Source organism: Phascolarctos cinereus, unplaced genomic scaffold (genome assembly GCF_003287225.1).
Source record: "Phascolarctos cinereus isolate Bilbo 61053 unplaced genomic scaffold, phaCin_HiC Scaffold_2;HRSCAF=192, whole genome shotgun sequence".
Lineage (NCBI taxonomy): Eukaryota > Metazoa > Chordata > Mammalia > Diprotodontia > Phascolarctidae > Phascolarctos > Phascolarctos cinereus.
Window position 1 is genome coordinate 250494839 of NW_027555625.1, and position 15882 is coordinate 250510720.

The 15882-nt window shown below is 35.8% G+C and overlaps 1 protein-coding gene across 2 annotated transcripts in view; it reads left to right on the forward strand.

The window, feature by feature from the left end:
- The window catches only part of ARFGAP1 (ARF GTPase activating protein 1), a 38801-nt gene that overhangs the window by 3393 nt on the left and 19526 nt on the right, over positions 1-15882 (forward strand). For both annotated transcript variants that reach the window (XM_020981567.2, XM_020981568.2), the window contains exons 2-8: positions 2271-2334; positions 3102-3211; positions 3324-3495; positions 4279-4379; positions 5563-5649; positions 6374-6470; positions 11093-11149. In XM_020981567.2, the coding sequence (XP_020837226.1) occupies positions 2275-2334; positions 3102-3211; positions 3324-3495; positions 4279-4379; positions 5563-5649; positions 6374-6470; positions 11093-11149 (684 nt within the window). In that variant the 5' untranslated portion in view covers positions 2271-2274. The remainder of the gene's footprint in view (positions 1-2270; positions 2335-3101; positions 3212-3323; positions 3496-4278; positions 4380-5562; positions 5650-6373; positions 6471-11092; positions 11150-15882) is intronic.

Genomic DNA, 15882 nt, shown 5'->3' on the forward strand with positions numbered 1-15882 from the left:
ATTCAAATTTTGGAAAGTTTTTTTGGCATAGTAAATTCAATTTTATCCTGAGCGAATAGTCTTATGGTAACATGGGTGAGCTTAAAAGTAAAATTGAATAGTTAAGATTATCTCCAATTTTTAAGCTGCTTTAGTGTAAAGTTATAGTCAGAGTGTTCATAGGAAAGCTAATTTTTTTGCAATCCTTTGTCAACTATTGCAGGAAGATTAGTAGAACCATAATAGACATTATGGAATAATAAGACTTTACATTTGAATAATGTTTTCTCAAGGCACTGTATGTAGAGCCTATGAAAAGCTCTCAAGTTGGGCTGGGCAGCTGTTGTACCCATTTTACAGATTAGTAAAAAGGTACTCAGATTAATTGATTTGCCTAAGGTCTCATAGCTAACTTGTGGTAAAGCTATAACTAAAATCTAAGTTTTCTGACTCATGCTAGTGCTAGTTCTGCTGAACCATAATCAAAAGGAGCATGTGCTGAAAGAGAATTATTAATTTTCAAACCATTACACAAAAAATTAGACACTTTTCTTTAAGCTTTGTATTACTTTACATTAATTGGTCTCCTTGGTGCTGAATTAAAAGGAAAAACCAATTGAGGTTTCATTCTTTAAAGTCTAACTTTTCCTTTCAGCAGTAGTAATGTTGCTACAGCTTCCTATCTATTTCTTTTATGAATTATGTTGGCAGGGCTGGTGGTTAGACATCAACACTTGACCTTGCATTGCTTTCCTGCTATAGTGCTGTCTATCATAGTTGCAGTTCATAGGGAGGGGAAAAAAAGGTGGCCCCAATGGGAGATATATCTATAAATTCTTACAGTAACAGCAGTGACAAGATGAGTAGATAGCTTAGAAAAAATGCTGCTTCTCTCCCCCCCCTCCCCACGCCCCAAGCAGTACAAATTCCACATCTATTTTGGCCAGAAAGATATAAAAGAGGAAGGTGGGGAAGCTGCTCTCTAGTTAAATTTCTTATGATAGCCAACACTTGATATATGGCAAGCCTCTCTTCGTATTATTTGTATATGTAAATATATATTATATGTTATACTTCAGTATCTGCAGTTTTTATCAGTGTGGATACTCCTTCCACTTTGCAATGTATCCTCTCTATACTTGTGCAATTCTTGGCACTATCCTTCTTTAAATACTTCATAGAGTATCTACCCTGTGTACTGGAGGCCTGCTTCTGGTTCTTATATATTTATATGTGAACTTAGTAACTGGGATGTTTATTGTCTCCAAATCTTGTTACATGGCTGAATGGCCTCCATTTCATACAACAGTCTTTGATGTCACCGTCTTACACACAAGTTGTTGTTAGTAAGATGCCATAGCATATTTATTTCTGTCTTTTTAAAAGTATATTTTCATAGCTTAAAAAAGAGGCAGTGTGGTTCAATGTAAAGACCACTAAATTCAAAGTCATGGGACCTGAAGTTAAAAGACTGGCTTTGACGTTACTACCTGTTTGACCTTAAGCAGTTCATTTAATCCTGCTGGCCCCTAGCTGAGCCTCATTTGTAAAATGACAGGGTTGACCTGGTTGGCCTTTAAGGTTCCTTCATTTTTTGAGTTTTGGGAGGGCAGAGTGGTGGTAGTAGGCTGTCACTTTATTACGTGTAAGAGTTTTGTGATTTTTATAATGTCTTACCTTTACTCTGAGGGGACAAGGAAGAGATATTAACTTCTAAATTTGTAAGAAGCAACAGATTGAAATTTTCTCCTTCATTTTAAAAAGTTAACTCAAATTTAGGGTCCACCCAGGTGGGAAATTTGATTCGATATCATTTTTGTGGCATGACTGAAAAAGATCACGACTTAAGAACTTTGACTTTAATTATAAAGAATGTGATGTTTTGGAAATAACGTACAATTCCTATGTACATAATACTTAAGTCAAAATGGCAAAATGTTACAAAAATTAAATTCCACTCAAAGAACATAGAATTCTCCTCTAGTGTGAGTATTCAAACTGCCGCCCTCTTTCTCAGAGTTAGGGTAACGAACTCTTTTACTTCAGTTTACTTAAGAAATAACATTTCCAGTGTCTCAGGCCATAGGTCAGTAAATTTGTGTTATTAGGGAAGCTGTCGTCTTTAGCAGTTCTACTCAAGTCCTTCTTGGAATCAGGGAATTGAGGACTTCTTAAATTGTGGTTGGCTGTTGTGAAATGCATTTGATTTAACCATTTTTTTCCTGTGAAGTGTTTCAGTTGAGTTATATTTTTTAAAAAAGTAAATACACATTCTCCCTTCCTTTTTCCAGAATCATGGCAAGTCCGAGAACAAGGAAGGTTCTTAAAGAAGTCAGAGCACAAGATGAAAACAATGTAAGGATTTGTGTCTCATTTGAAGCTTTAATTAGTTGTAATGGATTATTTTAATGGTCCAGTGTAGAGTGAGCTCCTTGTAATACTGTTTTCATTTTCATTAGCATAACTTCTAAAAGTTAAGGCATATAATTATGTGCATAGTAGTTTAAAATGTAACTATAAAGTAGTAATCTCATTTCTGGTGGTCAGTAAATGTTAATTCATTTGAGGAGAACTTCCAATTTCAAATGAGAAATCTGTACTCCTACTACCACCATGTTTCTTATATAGCATTTATTTAAGAAATATTTTAATTTGAATTCGCTTTAGATTTTATATGTTGCCATTCCAGTACATCCAGATCTTTTGAGAAGGGAGATGTACTGTCCCTTCCTACCATCTCTCTCTTTCTGCTTTGTCTGTAACACCTCACATTCTGATCTTCACTGGGTCTACTTCATAGAAACCACATTCTCTATATTTCCACTGACCTTTTCTTAGTCTAACTCAAGGGCCTCTTTTCCATACTGATCCTACTAGTTCTGCCTGCTGGGTTTGAACTTACTGACCCAATATACTGACACCTTGGTTTTTAGGTTACTCCTTTATCTTGTTTCTCATACTTCTTTAGCTATCCTTTCTGGAATCTGTCTTGTCAACTCCATCTTTCTTTTATCCAGAGGTTCTGAAGGATGCTCATGTACCCTGTTCTTTCTCTTTGTATATTGCTGTATGTTTGCAGAGGCTATTATGAGTTGTTTTTGATACTTTTTTTTTTTTGGCAGGTCTGTTTTGAGTGTGGAGCATTCAATCCCCAGTGGGTGAGTGTGACCTATGGGATTTGGATCTGCCTGGAATGCTCAGGGAAACATCGAGGCCTAGGAGTTCACCTCAGGTCAGTTACCCATTGAGAAATTAAAAACTAGAGTATTGTACACAGCATTGTTTAGGGCCAGATAAAATGAATTGAAGACGCTTTTAGATAATGGATGTATGTTGGTTCCTAGCTTTGTGCGCTCTGTTACCATGGACAAATGGAAGGACATTGAGCTTGAGAAGATGAAGGCTGGGGGAAATGCCAGATTTCGGGAATTCCTGGAATCCCAAGATGATTATGATCCTTGTTGGTCAATGCAGGAGAAATACAACAGCAAAGCTGCAGCTCTTTTTAGGGACAAGGTAAGCTTAAGTGTCAACTTTCTGTATGGTTAGAGGAATATAAACTCTAGTCTTTTTAGGAAGTGAGGATTATGCTTTCTCTAGTACTTAACACAGTAAACATTTTGCAAGTCAAGCATGTTTGTAGAAAAATTGAATTAATTTCTAGCAAAGCCTTCAGATGCTAACAGCAAAGTCCTGCAAATCACTAAGAATGTGGCCATCATTAGGTCAGAGTTTTCCACAGTCAAAAGGCTACCTAATGGTGCTAAAGAGTAATGACTGTTGATTTTGATGATAGGGTAAACAAATAACCTTTGATAAACAGAAGCTGTGCTTTCTTCTCTACCTGTAGTGCAGGGGAGGGAGTTAAAGAAGGAGGGAGCAGAACATTGAGTTTTATACAGTAATTGAAAATGAAAGGCTCATTTATATCTTGAGAAGAATATTCTCCTCAGAGGGGAGTGAGGCACATTGCATGATGGGATAGAAAGTGGATTCCCAAGGGTTTATGTGTAGACTTAAAATGATTAAGTTGAGTGCTGAAATTACTTTCAGTTGTAATCAGAATTGAGAGACATAGCTTAAGATACAACTGGACATTAACTGCCATATGAGGAAGTTGGCTATAAAGGGAGTTTTGTTGTTGCTTTGTTTTGGGATATTTTGGGGGCGAGGTTTTGGCTTGGAGTGCTGTAGATTGTGTACATATGCCTTGAACAAAACAAGTAAATCAAAAATCCATGATCTCTAAATTCTTATTTGGCTTCATGTTGTCTTATTTTGTCACTTACTTATCTCTAGGTAGCTACATTAGCTGAAGGAAAAGAATGGTCACTTGAAACATCTTCTGCTCAAAACTGGACTCCACCTCAGCCTAAAATGGCTCTATCCTCAGCTCACCGGTATATGACTTTTAAATGCAGACTTATTCCTTTGTACTCCTGAAATTCTGCTGTAGGTCTCATTTACCATCTTCTTTTTTTTTTTTAAATTTTAAATGCTCCTTTTTTGGGGGGGGGAGTTAGGCAGTGGGGGTTAAGTGACTTGGCCCGGAGTCACACAGCTAGCAAGTGTTATGTGTCTGAGGTCAGATTTGAATTCAGGTCCTCCTGAATCCAGGGCTGGTGCTCTATCCATTGCGCCACCTAGCTGCTTGCCGTTTACCATTTTCTTTCTGTGTTCCAATTTCAGCTCCCGTATAGAATTCTACTAATACTTAAATTTTAATACTAGCTTTGATAAACATAAATGGCTTTTTAAATCAGTGTTTTGTTTTCAGATTGTTGTTCTTATACTTCAAACTCTATGCATTCATGCTTTCTTGCCAGTATTAAGCTTTTTTTACTTTTGAGGTGTTTCTATCTGAAGGTTTTCTGAAGGGCTATTTTTTTTTTTAATTTCTGGTCCCCTCTTTCCCTTTGTTCCCTCCATTGGCCCTACTACATATCTAATGGTCCCAGTAGCAGTTGCTATTTGATTTACATAGTGTTGGAATGGGTCACCTTACTTGCTTTCATCTTTTCCTCAAAATTTTATTTCAGACAAGGAATTTAAATTATCTTGGCCTTACCCTCCAGAGCAAATCATACCTGAAGTGACAGGCATGATACAAAGCCACGTCCATTGCCTTAGCTAGCATTCAGGTCTCACTAGGTGTGCCAGTTTTTTTCTTTGTTATGTTCTTTGTACCTCCATTTAAGTGGTGCTTTCATGTCGCTTCATGGTATGGAGGTGACCCTGAGTTCTCAAAGGCTATACCAGTGGAGCACAAGTTCTGACAGGCTCTTCCCAACTATAGAGCTTTGACTACAGGCATAGTTACAGATTGTGTATTTCTAGTCCAAGGGCATGCTCAACTTAGCATGGGAAGGCTTAGCACCAGAACGTTGGCTACTAACTATTGAATTTTTCCAACATAGCCTTTCATGGAGACAGTTTGCTAAGTCTTAGGGAAGGTTGTGACCTATGGAAGTGGAGGGATCATCTATACTAGTTTTATCACAAATCCTTGAAGTGTTGAAAGACAACTAAATATGTTCTTTCTACCAGGATTTGGTTCCATTAACCTTTAATCTTGATTTTCAGTACTTCTGGCCAATCGCAAAATACAGCTGCCTCTTCAGACAAAGCTTTTGAAGACTGGTTGAATGATGATATCAGCTCATATCAAGGGTGAGGCCTCATGAATAATAAGAAACACATAGTTATCTAATTTTAATTTAATCTGTCTTCCAAGGGAGATGTTCTTCGTATGAATGGGTCAGGAATATACTACTTTTTGAATATTTTGAACAGAGATACTTTATCCTTTGTAGAGTTCAAAAAACTAAGCCTGTTGTGCAGGTTTTGGTTATGAACAACATACTGTTTGGATATATTTTAAAATTAGTCTTCACCGTGTCGGTTACTTTAGTCAGAGGGCTATAGTTATTCTATCAATCTCATTGACTTGCAAGTGAATTTTAGTAGACTATATCCTATCAAGTTAAATTACTTATTATTTAGAACTTTCAGTTCTTGCACATAGATGATAAGGGGTTCTCAAGGCTAGTGGAAATCTTTCATAGAGTTCCCTTCATAATAAATGACCAAGAGAAAAAAAATTATTCTCTGTATCCTACTAGAGAAGCAGTTTTATGCATTTGACACCTGATAGCAAAAGATTGAGTATCTGCTTCTTTGGTGGTAGTAGTATACAGACCAGAGTGCATTAACTGAAGTGTTCGGAAAGCTCAAACAATGTTTGTTCGCAATTCTGTTTCCAGTAAAAATAATTCTTTTAGCACTGCCATATTCTCCCTTTTTTCAAAACATGCAGTAGACGGAGAGGTAATAGTATTTGTTTTTTGTAGAAAAGATTTGTTCAATTAATTTGTTTATGTTTAATGGTTTTTAGAGGCCAAGAGAATCGCTATGTTGGGTTTGGTAACACAGTACCCCCTCAGAAAAAAGATGACGACTTCCTCAATAATGCCATGTCATCACTGTATTTGGTAAGGAAATTCTCTCCTAGAGCTTTATGTTCTGACCTGTTTTGGAGACTTGTAATAATGGTTTTTTCCCTATGTAGGATAAAATAAAGGAGCTCAAGAGACAAGCATCTCAAGGTAGAAAGGGTTTGTTCAGTGCTGTATTTCTCAATCAAAAGTCATTGTTCCAAGAGTAGTTCTTTTCCTGTGATATTTATTGAGATTGATTCATCCTTACCATCAAAAGACTTTTGACGTCCTTAATGAAACTTAAAATATATGGTTCAACAAAAAGAAGAGGGTTTTTTTGGTCGGCACTTCAATACATTACTTTTTTAAAAAAATAAATATTTTAAAATTTATATAATGTCTTTTTTTCTAAAACCACAAGGAGCCTCCAAAGTGAAAATGACATTTTTGCTTTTCTCTATTGAGAATATATAGTGAAAGTCTGAAGACCTCACAGAAGGCTATACTTGAGCTGTAAGACTGAAAGCAGACTGCATTGATACCTTGGTACTGGCATGTTTACTGACTATAGAAGAGGTAGAAATTTCATTTCTGTGGACAAGAAGTGTGCTAATAGAAGGTTACAGTTATTCTGAGATTAGTCATTTTATGTTATCCTCCACAAACGTTTTATCCCAGTGTCTAATTATAAGGTGACTGGGTTCTCAAGACATTGCCAACAGCACATAAACTTTGGTCAACTCTACCAAGCAGCATGTTGCCAGTACGTTAGCCATTAGGCACTGAATTTTTTGGCTATGGCTACCTATCAGAAGCAGATATGTGCAGAGTTAAGTATATGATGGATAGAGAACTGGCATTGCAGTCAGTTCATATCCCATCACTGAGATATTGTATATCTATACCCACATATCTGTGTGTCTATCCATCTGTTTATATATCTATCCAGTCATCCATCCATCCATCCATCCATCCATCCATCCATCCATCCATCCATAGTAGCTGTGTGACCGTGGGAAAGCCACTTCATCCTTCAATGGCCTAGGCAATTCAAAGATTATAAGTTGTAGAATAACTAAGCTAATCTGCTTTGGTAAAAGTTTTATTCACTGGGAAACTCCTTATCCTGATAAAAATCATAGGCCTGCACCAAAAATAAAGGCAGCAGAAATGTGAGTGAATTATTGAAAACTCCTGAGGTAATGTATATAAAGGATTTTGTATATACAGACTGTTGTATCATAAGCTCTTACTATTAACATTCAGTATTATTTAGTAACAGTTTAGTAACCATATAACTCAGAAATACAGAGTATAAGAATAATGCAGTAGTTAAAAATGCGTATTGACCAAACTTCCCCCTACCACAAAATAGAAATATATTTTCTAAGATTCTTGTTCTCCAAGTAAACTTTTATTGTTTAAAAGCTTGGAACCATAAAGAGAAATGAAGAAAGGGGATAATAACTATAATTGTTTCCTGTTGGGGTTGTTTCTGAAACTAGGGAAGTAGAGAAGTAAGATTTCTGACAAAAGCATGTTTGTGTGGTCATTAAAGAAACTCTCTTCTAGGGTGTGTTTCTTTTACTCTCTGCATTTTTTTTAAATAGCAGTGTTTAATATATTTATATCCCTTTTCATATTTAAAGAACTTTGATTCTCCATCCCTTTGGAATGGTATAAGATGTCTTAGGTCCAGGACATTTAAGATTTTAAACAGTTCAAGCATATATTGGCTTAAAATTCTGACCAACAAAATTCTTAAAGCCTTGAAGAAAGGGTAATAGTCTGCTTACCTTTGATTTCCTATTTGGGTTTTTTGTTGTTTTTGTTGTTGTTTTCTCTTTGGGAGATTGTTGTACATACCTCAGACTGCAAAAGCTGCACTGAATCATAAAGTCTCAGAGTTGGAAGGGCCTTCAGAGGTCCTCTAATGTAGTCTAAACCCAAACAAGAATGCTATGTACATTTCTGGCAAATGGATATCCAGCTTTTGCATGAGGACATCTAGTGTTAAGAAATTTTCCCTCCCAAGACTGCGCATTCCACTTTCAGAGAGCACTTCCTGCTAGGATGTTTTTTCCTTATATGCAGCTAAGATCTGCCATTATGCGGTTTCCAACCACTGCTCCTTTCTTTGACCTCTGGTGCCAAGCACATCAAATCTAAATCTTTTCATGCTGTCATTCCCAACCTAGAGTCTTGTCTTGTCTTCTTCAAGCTAATCATCTCTAGTTTTATCTATTGATATTCAGATAACATGGTTGTTTCCTAATCATGTCACCATCCCAGTTCCCCTGCTACTTGTCAGTGTGCTTCCTAAAATATGGCATACAGAACTGAAGACAGTCTCACCTAGGTAGCATACAGGAAGATCATCACTTTCCCCTTCCTTTGTTTGGAAATGCAGCAGATACTGATGGGCCAGTTCCACTGTAGAATACCACGGGAGCTCTAATCTGCTTCATTTTTCTGACCTGAGCCAGTTCACCTATCCTTCAGCAGCTTTGCTCCCTAAGGCAGCAAGCAATCTGATATAGGTTACGCAGGTACAATCATATGAAACATATTTCTACATTAGTCGTGTTATAAAAGAAGAATCAGAACAAAGGGGAAAAAACAAAAAGTGAAAATAATGTGCTTCATTCTGCATTCAGCATCCACAGTTCTTTCTCTGGATGTGGTTAGCATGAAATTGTCTTAGATCAGTTGTATTGCTGAGGAGATCTTAGTCTATCATAGTTAATCATCGCACAATGTTGCTGTTACTGTATACAGTGTTCTGCTTCTGCTCACTTCAGTCATCAGTTCATGTAAATCTTTCCAGGTTTTTTTGAAGTCTGCCTGCTCATCATTTCTTATTGCACAATGGTATTCCATTACATTCATATACCACAGCTTGTTCAGCCATTCTCCAATTGATGACCATCTCCTCAATTTCTAATTCTTTGCTACCACAAAAAGAGCTGCCATAAGTATTTTTGTAGATGTGGGTCCTTTTTTCTTTTTTATGATCTCTTTGGGATACAGATCTAGTAGTGTTATTGCTGGATCAAAGTATATGCAGTTTTATAGCCCTTTGGGCATAGTTCCAAATTGCTCTCCAGAATGGTTGGATCATTTCACAACTCCACCAGCAATGTATTAGTGTTCCAATTTTCCCACGTGTTCTCCAACATTTATCATTTACTTTTTTTGTCATGTTAGTCAATCTGATAGGTGTGAGGTGGTACCTCAGAGCTTGAAAATTTTTTTGGTAAGATAGCCTAAGATTAAATGTACTTTTTTGGTTACATGTCATATTGTTGGCTCTTTACAAAAAAACCCCAAAACAACTATACATTTTGTTTCAATATGACGTTTCTAAACAGCCCACCAACACATGTAGTACATTCCCCCAAAATAGTTAAGCAAAACCACCAATAGTTTAGTGTATTTGTATGTACAAATATAATGTATTTAAAAGTAGTACTTCACTGTTTTCCTGTTAACAGAAAGTGAAGGCATATACTTTCACTTTGATTTTATTGTACCAGTATTGTATATTATATTTGACCTGAATTTTCAGTCTTAATTATGAAGTGAGTTTAGTGAAATGCCTAAGTCTTTTTCACATTGAGTTTTTTCTAATTATACATCCTTTATCCTATTCTTGTGTTGATTTTTTTTATAGGTACCCAAGTATAGGACTTTAAATTAACCTTAATAGGTTTGTTGTCTTAGGTTCAGCTCATTATGTTAGTTTATCAAGATCTTTCTTCATATCTGTTGTTGATTTAGTAAACTGACACCTTTCACACAAATAAAGCTCTTTAACTGGATTCACAAGACATTTTATAAGCACTTATTGTACCACCTAATTTGTCAGGATATGCATATTTTATAGAAAAGAGGGACATTATCTCCATTGTTCTTGTCTAAAATAGGAAGTTTTATAAAATTATTCAGAGGTGCTGATTTCCTCATGTCTTTTAACTGTAGACTCTGTTGAAGTGGTTGTGATAATCTCATTGAAAGATTGTGACAAAGTTAACCAGAGTCAGAATGTTTATTTTTTTTTCTACTTTCTCTAGGCCAGAGACTTACTTCCTTTCTAAGTCTAAAACTTGGTTTATCCCTACTCTTTGTTAGAGATTATTTACTTCTTAGATCCTTCTAATTCTAGTCTTGTACGAGTGAATCATGCACAGTTATACTTCATTGTGTTCATGTAATAAACACATTTTTGAGTGCCTACTATGTGCAAAATACTGCAGTCCATTCAGCGAGGCACGTAAGGATCTCCAAGATTCGTCTCTGCTCTCAAGAACCTTGAATTCAGTTCAACTTTTTACAGAGAACTCACTAACAAAATATTGTATAGTAAGTCACAAGTGATTGGCTTGGATGTAAGTTTTATAGGACTTAAAAGGAGGGAAAGTTCTTTTGCTGCTATAATTTGGAAAAGTTCTCATTTTGAAACTGAAAGCAAAAGCAGATGGTAAAAATACTGTCCAATGTTGCCAGTGAAATAATCCAGTTTTATCATGTAGAGTATATAATTGAATAACATAAACATGCAGTGCTAATGTTACGGTGATATCTAGTTGCTTTTACAATTTTTTTTTAACTATGAGTAAGAGGAGATTCTTGATGTATTGACTAATTGTGTAGTAATTTTCTGTTACCTCTTTCAGGGCTGGAGCAGTTTTACAACTGGAGCAAGCAAGTTTGCTTCCGCAGCTAAAGAAGGTGTAAGTAAACAGCCACCAAACTGTTGTAAAACTGGTTTACGTAGAGCCCACTTAGCACCTTTTAGAGCAAGGGTGAAAAAATTAGCTTGAGTCAGCATCCTTAGATGACACTGTGAGTTGTTTTTTACTTAATTACAAATATTCTAAACTTTTATTACCAAATGAAGATTTTATTTCCTGCAGTAAGGAGATTAACCATCCTTATATAAGTAGAACATACTGAGTTTACAACTTTACAAGTTCTCAAAGTTTGAATCGTACATTAGTTCCAGCTTTCACTGTGGATTAAAAACTAAAATTAATAATAATATGATTAGCAAAACACTTTCCTCATACTTCTGTAAGGTAGGTATGAAAGTTAACACAGTTTATGAAATAACTAATTTTCTCTCAAGTTATATCTCGTCAGATATGCCATATTGGGGATTCTTTTTAGGTGTAGGATTTACTAGATGGCCAGGAAGGTCCCTTCCAAATCTCAGATTCTGTGATTTTTGTGGTCATGGGTTTATGTTTGAAAGGAACCTTTGAGATCATGTATTCCAGCCCAGTTAGGCATCTAAGTAGCTCAGTAGATAGAATGCTGGGCCTGGAGTCAGGAAGACCTGAGTTGAAATCCAGTTTCAGATACTTAGTAGCTGTGTGAGTCACTTACCCTGTCTGCCTCAGTTTCCTCAATGGTAAAATGGGGAAATAGCAGCATCTACCTCCCAGGATTGTTATGAAGTTTATATTTCTAAAGTTCTTAGCATAGTACCTGGCACATAGTAGGCACGATATACATGCTTATTTCCTTTCCCTTCCCTTCCAGTGCCCTCATTTTACAGTTAATAAAACTAAGCCTCAAAAAGGCTCAATGATTTTCCCAAGGTTGTAAATGGCTAAGCTTTGGTCTGTTTATTTATTACTTACATAAATGGCCTGTAAGGTTATTCACATATTTAAGATGTTCAAAATATTTTTTTAAAAGATTATATAAGTATGAGACATAGTAGTTTAAATTACAATATATGTGTATACATTTATGTGTGCATGTGTGTATGTATATATGTGTATGTATGTATAACCTGAAATTGTGGGATTTTGTTATTGCAGTGTATATAGAAGTTATTAAGAGTGAGACAAGCCTGAATGGTTGTTTTGATTGAAAAATAAATAGGATTAAAAATATGACTTTACTCATTCCAGTTTCAACTCTCTTATCCTATTCCATATAATAAAGTAAATATTAGTTATTTGTTTTGATGTGAATGTGGGGAAGAAAAACTTGAATCCTAAAACCTCAAAAAATGAAAAGGACTTAAAAAGACTTCTTCAAACTGTGCTATAGGAGAAATTGTCTCTAAAATGTCTCAGCAAGTGATCTGTCCAGCTTCTAACTGCCTGCCAAAGTAGCCTGTTATATTATTGGACAATTCTCATTGTTATGAAATTTTCCCTTATGTCAATCTTAAATCTGCTTTTATAGTTTCTTCCTATTTCTTCTGTTTTTGCCCTTTGAAGCCAAGCAGAATAATTCTGATTCCTCTTCTGTATGACAACCCTTGAAATACTTGAAGATCAAATACTTCTTCTTAAGTCTTTCTTCTCCATGCTAAATATCCTTACTTGGATATTTCCTTATGTTCCACGGTTCCATTCCTCTCACCATCCTGGAGGTCACCCTCTTCTGGAGGCATTTCAGTTTGTCATTATCTGTTTTATAATGTGGTCAGCAGAACTGACCATGTCTCTGCATTTTTAAGTTCATCACTTGTCTCTCAGAAGATTAATGACATGTTTCATCTTCATTCTTTTTGGTCTTGTGGTTTTATTATGTTGATCAATGTTTTAAAGTCTTTCAAAATTGTTTTTCCCTATACTACTGTTAGCATTTTAGAAATTGTTGTAGTTTGATCATTTTATTCTACATTAGTTCATAAAGGTCTTCCTACTTTTCTCTGAAATTGTCCTCTTCAGCATCTCTCTCTCTTTTTTCAACCAGTACCAAATTGTTTTAATGGTTACTGTTTTATACTACAGTTTGAGATCTGGTACTATAAGACTGCCTTTCTTCTCACATTTTTATATGTGATCATTTTTCAGTATTTCCCTTGACATTCTTGACTTTAGTTCCTTTGTGAATTTCATTTTTTTCTAGTTCTTTATTATTTTGGGAGTTTGGTCCTGAAGAAATAAATTGATTTAGCTAGTTTTGTCATTTTTGTTATATTGACTTGACCACCCAGGAGCAATTAATATTTCTAGAGTTATTTAGGTCTGTTTTCATTTCTTCAAAGAGTGTTTTGTAGTTGGATTCACATAATCCATGGATGAATCTTAGAAGCTGTACTTGAAAATATTTTTTTTTGTTACATACAGGGATGTTTATTATTTGTGTGGATTTGTCTTATATCTTGCAGCTTTGCTGAATTATTAATTTTAGTTGACTGTCTAGGTGTTCTAAATGCGCTGTCATGTCTCCTATAAAAAGTGACTAATTTTGTTTTTTCTTTGCCATTGCTTATTCTCTGTTATGCTTATTCCCTCAAATTCCTTTTCTAGTCTATATCTTTGGCTAGCATTTCTAACATTATGTTAATATATTAACAATGATAATGGGCATCCTTGCTTTTACTGAAAAAGGTTTGTAACCTTTCTCAATTACATATAATGTCTGTTCTTGCTGTTTAGATTAAAAACTAGTGTATTAAGAAAAGGTCCATTTATTATAATTTCTAGGATTTTTAATATGATTAAATGTTGGATTTTGTAAAAAAGTCTTTTCAGCATCTATTGCTATCATATGGTTTTTATCATTCGTATTATCAATGTGCTTTATATATTTATTGTCTTCCTTATGCTGAACCAACCCTACATTTCTGGTCAAGTCAGCAGGCATTTATTAAGTGCCTGTTATTTGCCAGGTACTGTGCTAAGGCTGTTGTTGTTGTTTATCCTTCGTTCTCGAAGAGGCTCAGTGACATCAGGAGAGTAATGACTTGACTTGCAAGTGAATTGGATTTAAATGAGGCAGGGCTGTGTAAAGGCATCAGCCTCACTCTTCTGGAGCCATCTGGGTCCAGTGGCAAGTTATAGAGGAGGATGAGTGGAGTTAGCCCCTGTCCTTTTTAAGCTAAGGTCTTTCCCTGGTGTCAAGTTTGTCTGAGGCAACACCTATTCAGTGATTAAAGGCTAGGTAAGAATTGAGGCAAAAGATAGCCAAAAGATTCAATTTAGGAAGGGAAGACACCTGTTTTCTAGCCAGAATGGAAACAATTGCTATTTACATTCACTCTGAGCCATAAACCCAAACAGTGAGTCAGTGAGGCTTAGGCAGGGATTGGCCAATCAGTGAGAGCCAGAGTGATTTGGGTTTAAAGGCCAGGTACTGGGCTAAGCACTGGAAGTACAAAGAAAGAGTCCCTGCTATCAAGGAGCTCCCAGGCTAATTGTATAAATTCAACCTGGTCGTAATATATAATCTTTTTAATATGTTGTTGCCTCCTTACTAATATTTTATTTACAACTTTTGCATCAGTAGTCTACATACAGTGGTCTATAGTTTCATTCCCTACTTTGTCTCTCTAGTTTGGATATCAAGACCATATTTGTATCATAGAAAGAGTTTGGAAGCATGCATTCTTCTCTTATTAATTCAGACAGTTTGTGTAGTAGTAGAATTAAATGTTCTTTGAAAGTTTGCAATACTTGTGAATCTCTCTGATACTGGAGTATTTTTCTTTAAGAGTTAATTATAATTTTCTAAGATAAACTCTGATAGGCCTGTTCATTTGGGGTATATGCCAATTTTCAAAACAAATCAAAGGAATGTAGAAACAAATGTCCCTTTCAGGATGAACAGCCAAAGTTTCATTGACAATCAAGGAGGATTATGCCAGATCTGATCATTTTTCTTAGTCACTCTTTTGAGTTTAATGTTTTTCTCCCCCTTCCTCCCCAAGATGGCACACAATCTGATATAGGCTATACATTCCTATTAAACATATTTTCACATTGGTGATGTTGTGATGTTGTAAGTAAGAATTAGAACCAATAGGAGGAACCACCAGAAAGAGGAAACAAAACTCAACAGAAGAGAAAAAAAATAGCAAATAGTATGCTTCCATCTGCATTCAAATTCCATAGTTCTTTCTTTGGATGTGGATAGCATTTTCCATCACGAGGCCTTTGGAGATGTCTTAGATCTTTGCATTGCTGAGAAGGGCTAAGTCTGTCAAAGTTAGTCATCTCACAGCATGGCTGTTACTGTGTACAATGTTCCCTGGTTCTGTCAATCATTCTTCTTGACCTCTTAACTGCATTTAACACTCTTTACCACTCTTTCATCTGTGGGTTTTTGTGACATTACTTTTTCCTGGTTCTCTGCCTACTAATCTAACTGCTTCTTCTCAGTCATTGTTAGTTCATTTTCCATATCATGCCCCTTAATTTATTGGTATGCTCTATAGCTTTGTGCTGGGGTACTTGCTCTCTGGAACTCTTCATTCGTGTGTGTGTGTGTGTCGTGTGTGTGTGTGTGTGTGTGTGTGTGTGTGTGTGTGTATGAGATATAAAAGATATGTAAACACACATATACTCTCTTTCTCCATCTCCCTTCCCCCCTCCCAACTCCTTTGCTGACCTCATAAGTCTAATTATTATTTATGCATATGGCTGTCAGATCTACAGATCCATCCATAGTCTATCCCTCAGTCCTGTAGTACCATCAAACATTACAAACTGGATTTCCT